The following is a 12,817-nucleotide window of genomic DNA, read 5'->3' as shown; positions in this document are numbered from 1 at the left end:
GCCAGACGATATTATGAATCTCAAACGACTGTGTCGGGTTCTCCAACGTCCTTGGTTCTTCCACTTCCACATCAATCTGAAGTAGACTGAACCACAATATGGAGGAGAAAGGGATTGTTGACTGCGATTGTTTCCCGCCGGAGCCAGCCTCGGCGCTGCCCGCTGCCGAGGCACCACCTCCTCGGTAGTGGGCAGCGCCGAGGCACCACCACCACTGCCCGCTGCCGAGGCACCACTGCCGCGGGGCGGTGGTGCCTCAGCAGCGGGCAGCAGGCAACGGGGCTCCGGCGGGAACAGTCGCGGGCAACAATCCCTTTCTCCTCCATGTCGCGGTTTATGTACTTCAGGGAGTCAAAGCCAAAGTTCCTTTCCCCCTATTCCTTCTCAACCATGGCTGAGATAACCCCCACTAAGAGTATCGACGTCAGAGAACCCGACGCAGTCTAGTCTTTTCACCAAATGCAAGCTTGCCTTATTGTGTTGCGTGTTATGTTCCATAACACCAACAGCAGAACGGTTATCCAAATAACAAAGAAGTGTACAACACTTGCATTACAGTGTGTGTATTCACACACACACACACACACACACACACACACACACACACACACACACACACACACACACACACACACACACACACACACACACACACACACACACACACACACACACATCAGTCGTAGCTCATTGTCTCATTGGCGGGCCAAATTCTCTGGGCGGGCAAAGCAGAGAAAGGGGAGGTAACATGGCCCCTAATGAAGACATATGGGGCCAAACTCCAAATCTGCGCATTTGAGCTTTCATTTTTTCAAAGGTGGAGCAGGATACCTAGTGCTCGTTTTACACCTAACACATTTTCTAGCTACTGGCAGGCTAGGGGAACTCATATTAATGTTAGAAAACCTCATAAAGTGAAATTTTCATGCCATGGGAATTTAAGAATTCTTTTAAGAATGATGCATTCGATTTTTTTTTCTCCACCATTGCTTATTAATTGCATAAAACCATGGTTTCGTTTGTGAGCAATCTACTACCAAAGCCGACCGCAACATCCACAATAGACTTTTAAAACGTGCCGAGCGTGCATACATGGCCACACATGGACCGTTCTAATTCAACCTCCTATGGTCGCGGTTCCAGGCGGCGAAGCCTCCGGAGTTGAACCCGGAGACGGAGGAGAGCCTCCCGTCCCGGCGCTCCCCCGAGGGTCCCGACCCCCCTGTCCTGACCGAGGCGACCACCTCCGTCCCCAGCGACTCCCCTCCGGACCTGGAGTCTGTGGAGAGGAAACTGGACCAGGGCCGCTACAAGTCAGTGGTGAGTGTGTGCCCAGGGTCCCCGTCAGCGGTCCTCTGGCGTCCACACTCCGACCCGGGTACATTTATAATACCAGGAGGTGGATTTCTGAGCCCTGGTGGCCAGTAAGTTAAATGAGGTTTGTGACCCATTCTGAGCTGTGTGTGTTTTTACAGAAGTAAGACTCGGAACCGGATGACGGCATTGTTGGACTAAATGTCCAAAAGTACACAAAACGAGCGTTGCTGTTGCTGTTTGTACAGCTTTTCCTCTTTCAATTATCAGCATGTTTTTGTGGCATTTCCCTTGTGTATACTCAGTTCCGTTAAATCCATCCTGTTATTGTGGATAAACGATGTAGCACCGCATTCAGTTGTAGTTCAACTTATTTCCTAATGCAAAAGCCTTTAAGAGTTTAGCTCTGAGAGCAGTGAACAACTCATCATAAAAGATGGAGGCCGAAACAGAGCCCAAGTCAAGTGGGTTTCAATAAGAACCGAGGATGACCTTATTGGCTCACTGTCATTGAAGTGTGTGTGTGTGCGTGCTTGCGAGCCGGCGTGCGTGCGTACTTGCGCGGCCAGATGAAGATGCTGTCCTTCACCGTGTGCCTTGTTGTTCCTCTGCAGCTGGAGTTCAGCGATGACATTGTGAGAGTCCTCCAGGCAGCTATGAACAGTGATGGCGGCCAGCCAGAGAGCCGCAAGGCCAACAGTATGGTCAAGTCCTTCTTCATCCGGGTAGGAGAAACACAACTATAAATATGCAGAAACTAATTGAATTTGTATGTTCTGTGTTTTATAGAGAGCCGCTGCTGTTCATTTTTTACTACTCAATATACCAGAATGGCATTGATACAAACACATTGTGCAGTTGTAAATGTATATATTTTTCTGTGGTATAAATAAAGCTTATTTTCGGACTTGAATGGAGGCACACCCTATTGGTGTTGCAGGATGCTGATGTGCAAATATATAAACCTAATGTTTCTGTTGCAGCAAATGGAACGAGTCTTCCCATGGTTTAAAGTCAAGGAGTCCAGCTTCTGGGAAGCACAAAAAGTCTCTGCCAAGTAAGTTTTACTACCACCATAATCATTTAAATGAATGGTCCACACTTCACAATAAATAGTGCAGCAGAGAGCAGATGGTGCGTTGGGTGAATGTAAAATAAATGCAAATATTTGTTGATCTTCTTAAAAACAGCACAATGCACCTACCAGCTAAGGTTTCGTCTGGGAGCACCAGTTTGTGCTCAATTCTTTGTCCCAGATCATTCTGTCAGAAGCTCTGCTGTCATCCAGACAGTCAATTTCACTGCGACTGACCCGTTTCTGGTTACTGTCCCAATGGAAATTCTTCTTTCACATCAAGCCCCCCCCCCCCTCCCCCCCCCCCCCCCCCCCCCCAAAAAAAACCTTTTAACTTCTTGGAATAAAACACTTGACTTTGGTTCGAGGTGACCAATTTATTTACTTACTTACTGGGATTTCACACTCAATCTTCCTTATCTCTGAACCATGACCGGGGATAAAGAGGTCCTTATATCCCAGAGTCAAGCTGCAGCACCCAATTAGATTTGACAAAACCTCTGTGTCGCAGGGGCCTGTGATGTTGCTTATCAACTGACTGTGTGAACTACCAAGGAGGATACATTTGCTGACTCTTCTAAATAATAAAATGCCTGAATGTTACTACCATTGATGATGACGGTAACCAAACTGTCGCTATGGCCCACTGTAAGGGAGGTCCACTGTAAGAGAAGTCAGTCACTAAACATGGTGGGGTGATGACAGCTAGTTCTCATTGAAGTCAATCCTAAACAGCAAATTAACTTGGCCGTGTTTCACCGTGATGGTTCTCTCCCCGTGGCTGGATAACACTGTATGGCTTGCCCTCTATTGCTTCAGTCACCGCAATAAATTTATGATGATAGTTTTTGCGTATGGAGCAGACCTTCAATTCATGATGTGCTATTTTCATTTTGTGCATTACAGTTAATATCACAGTACATTGATCTCGCACACATACACAAACAGTCACAAACACACACACTCGCAGCACATTTGGCTATTGGGTTTCCCAGTCCGTCTATCAGACTTGTCTCTAGGCAATATGGGAGGCAAACACAACAGTATCAAATTTCATGTCCTGCGCCCATCATCCAATCTGTGTGGTCAGATTTGTGGTTTTCTCGTGTATTTACACCTGATTGTTAATTAAATGAATGACTCTCTAGCTTAATCATTGCTGATATAGGCTTATTTCCAACACCAGAGATACACAGCCAATTATTTACATTCAGAATGCAGGGATGGTTAAAAAAAATACAGATGAAGAAAGGTGCCCAATTCTGCAGCCAGATTGTGTTCAAATTTAGTTTTGCATGCATGTGTTCATTGGTTGTTTAACGGGTCATAGCTCACTAGAAGTACTGTTCAACAGTACCACACAAAAAATAATTTCTCTGGCAGTTTTCTCTCAGAGCCATAAAAAGACTGGTGCTTGATACCAACATACCCCCTGAGCTTTGAATACAGATGAGCCACCCTCCTGATATTCCATCGTTATATGGATGCAACACAACTCAAAGCGCTTTCTTGCCGGTCTGTTGTTCTGCTTTGTAGGCCTACAGTTAGACGGGAACACTTGATGATGTCTATTCTGTTGTTTACACAGTCTAATGCAACCATTTTGTAACCGCCACACAACCAGCTGCTTGTTCCCAGTGAGTCTGTACTAAACGCCCTCCTCTCACCCTCTCAGCGGCGGTCTCCTCCCCAATGCCGTGCTGCCTCCGTCCCTGGACCACAACTACGCCCAGTGGCAGGAGCGAGAGGGTCTCTCTCTCTTCGAGCACCCTCTCCTCATCAAGAAGATCATTCCAGCCCCTCGCCCCAGGACCCCCGGAGAGCCGGACTCCCCCACGTCCACCGCACCACTGCCCCTATCCCTACCACCGCCGCCTCCGCTGCTCCCCGGTATGGCCGGCCTCCCACCCCTCTCCTACACACACGGGCCATCCGTTATTGTCCGGTGTGTAATGAGTCTTGCTTCATGGCTCACCTCTTCTTCTTTCCCTCCAGACCGCGACGAGGGTCCAGAGCGCCCACCCCCCCTGGGCGTCAGCGATAACCGCCTGTGCATTCTGTGTCTCAAGTACGGGGACGAAAACACCAATGTGAGCACACACACACACACACACACACACACACACACACACACACACACACACACACACACACACACACACACACACACACACACACCGTTTTAATGCTTATGCTTGGCGATGACGAACACACTAACGGGTGGCGTGTCCCTCTGTGGTTTGCAGGAGGGCGGCAGGCTGCTGTACATCGGGCAGAACGAGTGGACACACGTCAACTGCGCCCTGTGGTCCGCAGAGGTCTTTGAGGATGACGACGGCTCTCTGAAAAACGTCCACATGGCCGTCCTCCGAGGGAAACGCCTGGTAAGAAATGGGGTCGTTTTCTTAAGGGTACCATGCACCGTTTTAGCCATTAAACGGACGCCTTTATCTAAAGCCATGGACGGAAACACGTCCTCAGGGGACGTGGGGGGTTAGCCATCTGTGGACCGTGGGGTTTAAGGCCAGTCTCGGCTGGGGGTCAGACACCGTGACCACCGGGCTATCTTAAGGATCCACATTGGGAGATTGACGTGTGTGTGTGTGTGTGTGTGTGTGTGTGTGTGTGTGTGTGTGTGTGTGTGTGTGTGTGTGTGTGTGTGTGTGTGTGTGTGTGTGTGTGTGTGTGTGTGTGTGTGTGTGTGTGTGTGTGTGTGTGTGTTCCAGCGCTGTGAGAAGTGTCAGCGGCCAGGAGCCACGGTGGGCTGCTGCCTGACCTCGTGCTCCAGCTATTACCACTTCATGTGTGCACGTCAGTGTCACTGTGTCTTCCTGGAGGACAAGAAGGTCTACTGCCCCAGACACAGGGACCTCATCAAGGGCGAGGTAAAAGGCTGGATGTGAAGGTTTATACCATATCGTGAGACTTTCAGGGCCCTATCTTGCACCCTCTTGCATTGACTTTCTACACCGACGCATGTATCGTTGCTAGTTTGCACCCGGCGCAAAGCTGATTTTCACCCGCAGCAACCAGGCACCACTACACTGAAAAGCAGAGGCATGTTCCGGCACAAATGATACTTGGTGCTATTTTACTGATCTAAAAATTGCGCCAATGCAATTGTGCTACTGACCGAAAAATTCCTGGTCTAAATGCACTAGCGGATAGCGCAGTTGGTGTTGCTATTTTGACGTGCCATGGCAGGTCGGAACTGCAACATGCGCTTACACACATGCAGGCTATACACAGCACAAACATGCAAACGATTAGCCTGATTTAAATATTATGATGTCAAAGATTGTTCATATGTGTGAAACTGCATAGAAATAGCGTGTGGATTGTGGAAAGTATAGTAGGCTATAGTAGGCTATGCCATGCGTTAAAATAATAATAATAACAATAATAAATTAGAGCAAAGTATATTCCAGCCTTCCAAAACAAAATCTTGTTTTAGGGTAAATGGTTGGTTAAATTATTTGGGGAAGAACAGCTGATACAGCGGTAAGTTGTCGGCGCAAAGCTCATTTATCTCGCCGTCATAATAGCAACATCGCCATAGAACCGCCCACAAAGCTACTTCGACTTCATGCTTCACATCTGCGTTTGAGACCGTCTAACTAGGGCCCTCAATGTGTAACACAGCCACTCTTTCAGTTGTAAGATGCAGTGGTTTGAGCCTTTGTTTAACATTTGTATAAAATTTTTTTCAGGTGGTGTCTGGTTTTGAGGTGACACGCAGGATCCTGGTGGACTTGGAGGGGATTAGTCTGAGGAGGAAGTGGCTGGCAGGCCTGGAGCCTGAGAATGTCCACATGATGATCGGTAGGTTTATCACCGTGGCGCTGTAGTTTTGTTTACCTGTGCACTCGACTATCCCTCCCAGGATGCTTAAAATCCATGTCGTTACAGGCTCCATGACTATCGAGTGCCTGGGGATACTTACTGAATTCTCAGACTGCAAGCGCAAGCTCTTCCCCATTGAGTACCAGTGAGTTTTACGCATCTTAATTTTACACCTGAACTGTTAATTATCACTCAACATGAAGCGCTATAATTACAACTTTAAATCTCCTAATTCTAAGTGTAGCCTATTCAATGGAATGTGCTAATTAATAATACCAACTTAATGTGTTCTTTATTCCCCCTCCTCTTTGCCAAGGTGTTCGAGAGTGTATTGGAGTACTCTAGATGCTCGGAAGCGTTGCGTGTATACCTGTAGAATCCTCGTATGTCGCCCCCCGGTGGCAGAGTCTGCATTCAAAAGCATGATGGCTCCGGAGGACAACCGCACTATAGCTCACAGCCCACCTCCATCCTCAGGTAGCTTCAGTTTTGCGATCAAATGGCTCGTTTATCTTTTAAGTGCATGCTACATTAAGTTCAAACAGCTGATACAATAGCAGGAGATAAGGTCCCTAAACTGCACATTAAAGACATTTTGTGTTATTTCTGCTCACCGATAAAGACTTTCCAGATCCATTTGACTCGCCAAGGCGCTCAGAGGCCCTTTCCCCAACCAACACTCCTAAACTCAGAGTTTATACCAGGAACAGACACCCCAGCTACCCCCCTTGCCAGCGTTCACCATGTCCCAAACCCATGTCCAGTCCAGGTACATCCAGCATATCCCTCAGCTCTTATCCTTACTGATATATCTACTAGTATTATTGTCTTTTGGCAATTTCAAACCCTTGATTCAAAGTCGGTTATCCTTCAGTTAAAACGAAAAAAGTCATAACTAGTAATCATGTTGCATAACCTCACATTTTATGTGTTTCCAGATTCTGCTCGCTGCCAAAGCAAAGAACCCCTACCGAGCTCTGGCATGCAAAACATGGGCTCACGGCGACACAGCACCCCTTCCCTCTCTCCTCCCGCCAACAAACAGAGAGGAGTGACTTCCCCTCCACCACCCCCGTCACGGCCCCTTACCTCACCCCCTCCGCTCATACCCTCACCTGCCAGAGACCCAGAGAAGGTCAGGAGCTCTGGTAAGGATTCCACCTTGAGGGAAGGTGAGAGGCCTCGAATGTACTCCACAGAAAGGACCAGACCACCGCCGCCACCACCACCACCACAAACACAATCACAGTCACAGTCATCTTCCAGAGATCCAGGCGCCAGGGACATGGACAAGGTCAGAAGCTCATGCCGAGAACAGACCTCAAAGGACTCTGACAAGTACAGAATTCCTAGAGAGCTGGGACAGAATGATTCTGATAAGGGAAGGCTACCCTCCAAAGAGCCAGACAAAGGGAGTCCACTAAACAAAGACACTGGGCTGAAGGAAACGGAAAGGGGACGAGTCCTCGGTAGAGAGCCAAGCTCCAGAGACTCTGAGAAGGGAAGGGGAGGGGCCAGCAAAGACCCCAGCAGTAAAGACACAGATGAGGACAAGCCCTTTTCTACTGATCAAAGCTATAGAGACACTGAAAGAAACAAGTCAAGCAGAGATTCAGGGCTCAGGGACCCTGACAAGCATAAACGATATGGCAGGGATACAGAAAGAGTCAAGGACCCAGGCCAGGAAAAAAGCAGACCTTCTAGTCGAGACTCTGAAAGGGGTAGACCGCCCTCCAGAGACTCCCCCAACTATAGAAGCACGGAGAGAAACAAAGTACCGGTGAAAGATGGCCGAAGCAGCAGCAGTCAGCCGAAAGTTGGAGGGGACATAAGAGGTGCCAGGCTGGCTCCTGCTGGTACAGGCCATTCCTCTCCTCCAGTTGGGACCGCTGTTCTCACTGGACAACAAAAGGGTTGTAACATAAAGACTGCAGACAAGCAGGGCAAACTGGTTGGCACATTTATCAGCAACAGCAACCCGCCTCGGGACAAACTCATCGCAGGGAAGGAAACAGGAGTCGGGACCGGGCCTTCCCTACCGACCCCTCTGTATAAAGATTCTGTTGTGGGAAAATCTGGCTCCCCACAGCCAGCCCTGCAGAAGGGTGGCACACGGAAGTCACAAGACTACTCTTCAGGGCCTGCTCCCACTGCAGCCATGAAACCACTGTGGCCTTCTAAGGCACCGCTGGAGGATGACATCATCCAACGTGGCCCCTCCCACCAGGCCTCATCAGTCGTGGCCCCAGCTTCCAAAGACAAGAACTCCAAAGGTAGAATGTCAGGTAGCAAAGATGTGTTCCAAGATCATGACCGGGAGAAGGCTCTGCCCATCGGTAACAACAAAGCCTCCCCCCTGAATCATAATGCTAAAACTACCACAAGCACTGTAAACAACATGCCCACACAAACCCCCAGCTCTTGCAACAGCAGTAGCAGCAAAGCTCCAACACTGGGAAACAGTGCCAAAGTCCATGGTAAGGTTGAGGTGGAGATGCTGGAGGGCCATGGAGTAGACCGATCCTCAAAGAGCAGGGAGAGCTTCTCTGATCGTAAGAACAGTCCCACCGTGGAGAGCCTACAACAGCCACAGGCCAGTTTATCTGCAGAGAGGGGAGTGAAGACCTTTACCCCATGTCACTCAAAAACTACAAGCAACCAGCTTTCATTGTCATCCAAGGACAAGAAAAGACCAACCAAAGCGCCCCATTTAACCCCACTCAAGACCGACACCAACACTGACCCTAATGGAACCAGTGCCAGCAGCACAGCCTCCTGCTGCTCCACCACCAACACCACCTCCACTATCTCTTCCTCGGGCCCGACCGCCCGCCACTCCCCCCGCTCGGCCGTCTTCTCCTCTCCGTCCGCCAGCAGCAGCGACGGATCAGAGTCTGACTCCCAGACCCAGCCGGAGGACGCAGAGCGCCGCAAAGAGCTCTCCGACCTCCGCCAACGCCATCACCTCCACCACCACCATCACCACGGCCTCCTCACGCACGCCACCGAGGATGAGGGGGACGGGCCGGAGGACGACGACCAGGAGGACCGGGGCCTGGATGACAAGCACCACGAGGACGACAGCGACGGGTCTGGCTCCGCCAAACGGCGCTACCCCCGCCGCAGCGCCCGAGCGCGCTCCAACATGTTCTTTGGCCTCACCCCGTTCTACGGCGTCCGCTCGTATGGCGAGGAAGACCTCCCGTTCTACGGCAGCGCAGACGGGGCGGGGCCGGTGGGCGTGGCCAAGAGGAGGAGCGGAGGCAGCAGGAGGTCCGCCGAGGGACAGGTTGACGGGGCGGACGATATGAGCACCACCTCGTCCTCGGGGGAGAGTGGAGAGGAGGAGGAGGGCATGATGAAACACAGGGACAAGGACGCGTACTACTACAACTTCACCCGGACCATCATCAACCCCAGTGGGGGCCTGCCTTCAATCGAGGGGCTGGACCGCTGTCTGGGAAGGAGCTCCCAGCTGCAGAGGTTCCTGAAGGATGAGGAGGAACTGCAGGCACAAGACAACTCTGGAGACGACGCACTCAGTCAAATGTAAGTTTAACATGAATAATGGTTGTTTCTGATTAAATATTCACTCTGGGGAATGAATGAATGAATATCGATAGAATTTAAGTTCTCTTTTGTTTAACAGGAGCTTGAGCAAGCAGCACATCGGTCAGCTGGATGGAGTGGACGACGGCTCAGAGAGCGACGCCAGCGCCTGTCCCACCACCACCACCACAACCACCACCGCCACAACCACCTCATCCACTTCCAGCTCGCACAGAACCACTGGCAAAAGAAAGGGCAGAGAGAGGCACGCTGAGAAACTGGAGTCCCATGACGCAAGCAAGGAGGCAGACAACGGTAGAGGAGCAGGAGGAGGAGCAGCAGCGGCAGCAGCAGCAGGGGGAGGAGGAGGAGGAGGAGGAGGAGGAGGAGGTGGAAGCAGCACCAGGGAGGGCAGAAAGAACCAGAAAGATAATTGTCTTCCTCTTGGAGGTGGGGTCAAATCCCAAAGCCAGGGTCAAGATCCCCTTGACAACCAGCTTTCCCTCAGCACTGATCTCCTCAAGTCAGATTCCGACAACAATAACAGCGACGACTGTGGTAACATCCTCCCGTCCGACATCATGGAGTTTGTCCTCAACACGCCCTCCATGTCCATGCAGGCTTTGGGTCAACAGCCCGAGCCATCCTCCTCAGAGCTCTTAGGCTACGTCGATGTCGACGTCAATCACCGCAAGGACATCCTGTTCGACGACTTCTCCCAGCCTCTCGCCAGTGGTGACGGTGGGAGCGCCGTGGAGAGCGGTGTAAGCAGCTCAATATCTGTAGAAGAGCCCTACGGTCTTCCTCTGGAGTTACCCTCCGACCTCTCTGTCCTGACCACCCGCAGCCCCTCTGTCAGCAGTGGCCAAAACCACACCACTGGAAGTCTCATCTCAGAAACCGCAGACCGCACAATGCTGGGCTTGGCTGCCGACCCAGAAACCATTAGTGGGGAGAAGAGTGCTGAGAAGGAGAGAAAAGGGTCCAGTGTGTCGCCATCTCAGAACCAGCACGATGGCAAAGCACTGTCCGGGAGGGATACTCCGCTACCAGAAGGTCGCGACACTCCTGAACAGTTCATTCCCAGCCCTGCTCTTGGCCAAGTGGTGGAGTCTCCAGGGACCCAGGACCTAGCGAGAAACTCTGCTACCCCGGGTCTACCTAGCTCCCCCTCTTTGCCTCATCAAGGCCAGACGTACATCACTGCCTCCTCCTCTGCTGCAACGGGCAGCCCTGGCCCGATCCATGGCCCAGGCCCATCCCAGACTCAGGTTGCCGGTCCGGCGGTCCTTAAACAAGGCCCTGAAAAGCTCATCTTGGTCAACCAGCAGTTCCAGCCCCTATATGTTCTCCAGACTCTTCCAAACGGTGTCCCCCAAAAGATCAGTGCCACGGGAGTGATGGACACCAGCACCTCAGCAGTATTGAGCTCAATGACCCTAACCACTGGGATTAATACTGGGCTTTCCTCAGCCTCTACAATCTTCCCGGCAGGGGGCAAAGTCTTGGGCACCATGTCCCACCACCCACAGATCCACACCTTCACAGGAACGCAGACAGGCTATCAGACTAGCATCCCCAGCACAACCTCGGGGCTCCTCATTGGAGTGTCATCCCAGCCCCACGACCAGTCCCAGATTCGGGTGTCAGATGCTGGCCGTCCTGGTCCTATAGTGTCTAGCGCCTCTTCCATGGCCTCTTCCCCAGCTTTGTTGGCCTCTGCACATGGCAAGAAGAGACCGATTTCCCGTCTGCAGCCAAGAAAGACCAAAAAGCTAGCTCGGTCTCGTGGTCAGCCAACTTTGGCACCATCTGAAGTGGGCACTCCAAACATGACCCTTATCAACCTGTCAGGCTCTCAGATCACGGCTGGCATTCCTGGTCCACCTGGAGGACTAGTTGAGTTCACCACCTCCCAACGCAAGGTCCCCAACATCATCAAGAGGCCCAAACAAGGTGGGGTTATGTACTTTGAGCCTATCCTTCAGCATAGAATGCCCATTTCTGCTGGTGGCCAGCCTGGTATGCGTCATGATTCCACTCACCTTCTGCCCTGCACAGTCTCCAGTCTTAATTCCAATCAGTCTGTGTTAAATGTTGTCTCAGTTGCTCCCAGCGGAGCGACCGGCCTTATTGCTCCAGGATCTGTTTCGCTCACGACCCCGGTCCTCAGCACCACCGAGCTCACCGGGTCGATCGGCAACCTGCTCTTTAAGGCCGGGCCCCATGGCCTGGGCTTGTCTGAGCAGCCCATGGTGCTTCAGCCAGCAGGAGGAACCCCCCTGATGTCCCACATCAGCTCCCCTGTCCAGACCTGTATTGCTAGTAGCATTTGTGTCCTGCCCACCCCGCAGACATTCAGCATGGCCGTCAACCAACAGGGGGAGAAAGACGGCGTTGTCGGTCAGCTGCAACACCTACACCATCTACCCCATCACAGAGCCCAGACCCTGGAGACCAGTCAGAACACGGGCCCCGCCTGTGTCACCCGGGCCCCGGGACAAGTCACCACAGTGGGGTCGTCTAAAGGTGTGGTCGGGGTGTTCACCCACACCAAGACTGCCGGACACTCTCCGAGCTCCAGGACTACCCTGGAACAAATGCAGCTGAACTCCAACACTGTAGCATCATCCACACTCACAGTCTGTGGAGCGGGGAAAGGCAAGCAGAAGGCCAAGAGAAGCAGGCAGAGCCCCGACAAATCCAGTGGGAAGAAACTGAAGACCTTGCAGAAGAAGGAGTCGTACAACAACCCTGAAAGACGACCATCCGCAAACCTGGGGTGAGACATTTGAATTGATTGGCTGGTGGACGATTGATAGAAATATAGGCTAGGTTTTAAAGAGCCACTTGCGGATTGGCATCCCCCTGTTTGGGGAAAGTATGTAGCAAATCAGTTTTCTAATTATTTTCAAATCACATGACTTGTTTTGGTCATGTAACAATGTAACAGACCAAAAGGCTATCTTGAACATTGCTTGTAATACAGTCCAGTAATATTTATTTGATGGATACGGAATGTTTTGTGACCATCTA

The 12,817-nt window shown here is 51.2% G+C and overlaps 1 protein-coding gene across 1 annotated transcript in view; it reads left to right on the top strand.

The window, feature by feature from the left end:
- Positions 1-12,817, top strand: part of kmt2a (lysine (K)-specific methyltransferase 2A) — a gene marked incomplete at its 5' end in the record, with an annotated part of 39,199 nt that overhangs the window by 17,985 nt on the left and 8,397 nt on the right. The window contains 13 exon segments of the mRNA XM_084466930.1: positions 1,144-1,320; positions 1,929-2,039; positions 2,298-2,371; positions 4,065-4,279; positions 4,385-4,479; positions 4,636-4,773; positions 5,116-5,274; positions 6,100-6,211; positions 6,299-6,377; positions 6,549-6,709; positions 6,855-7,001; positions 7,171-9,781; positions 9,882-12,563. Of these exon segments, the coding sequence (XP_084323056.1) occupies positions 1,144-1,320; positions 1,929-2,039; positions 2,298-2,371; positions 4,065-4,279; positions 4,385-4,479; positions 4,636-4,773; positions 5,116-5,274; positions 6,100-6,211; positions 6,299-6,377; positions 6,549-6,709; positions 6,855-7,001; positions 7,171-9,781; positions 9,882-12,563 (6,761 nt within the window).

The sequence above is a fragment of the Micromesistius poutassou genome (genome assembly GCF_964030765.1).
Source record: "Micromesistius poutassou genome assembly, chromosome: 4".
NCBI classification, from domain to species: domain Eukaryota; kingdom Metazoa; phylum Chordata; class Actinopteri; order Gadiformes; family Gadidae; genus Micromesistius; species Micromesistius poutassou.
The sequence above is the reverse complement of the archived record's forward strand: the minus strand, read 5'-3'. Positions and strand labels throughout refer to the sequence as shown.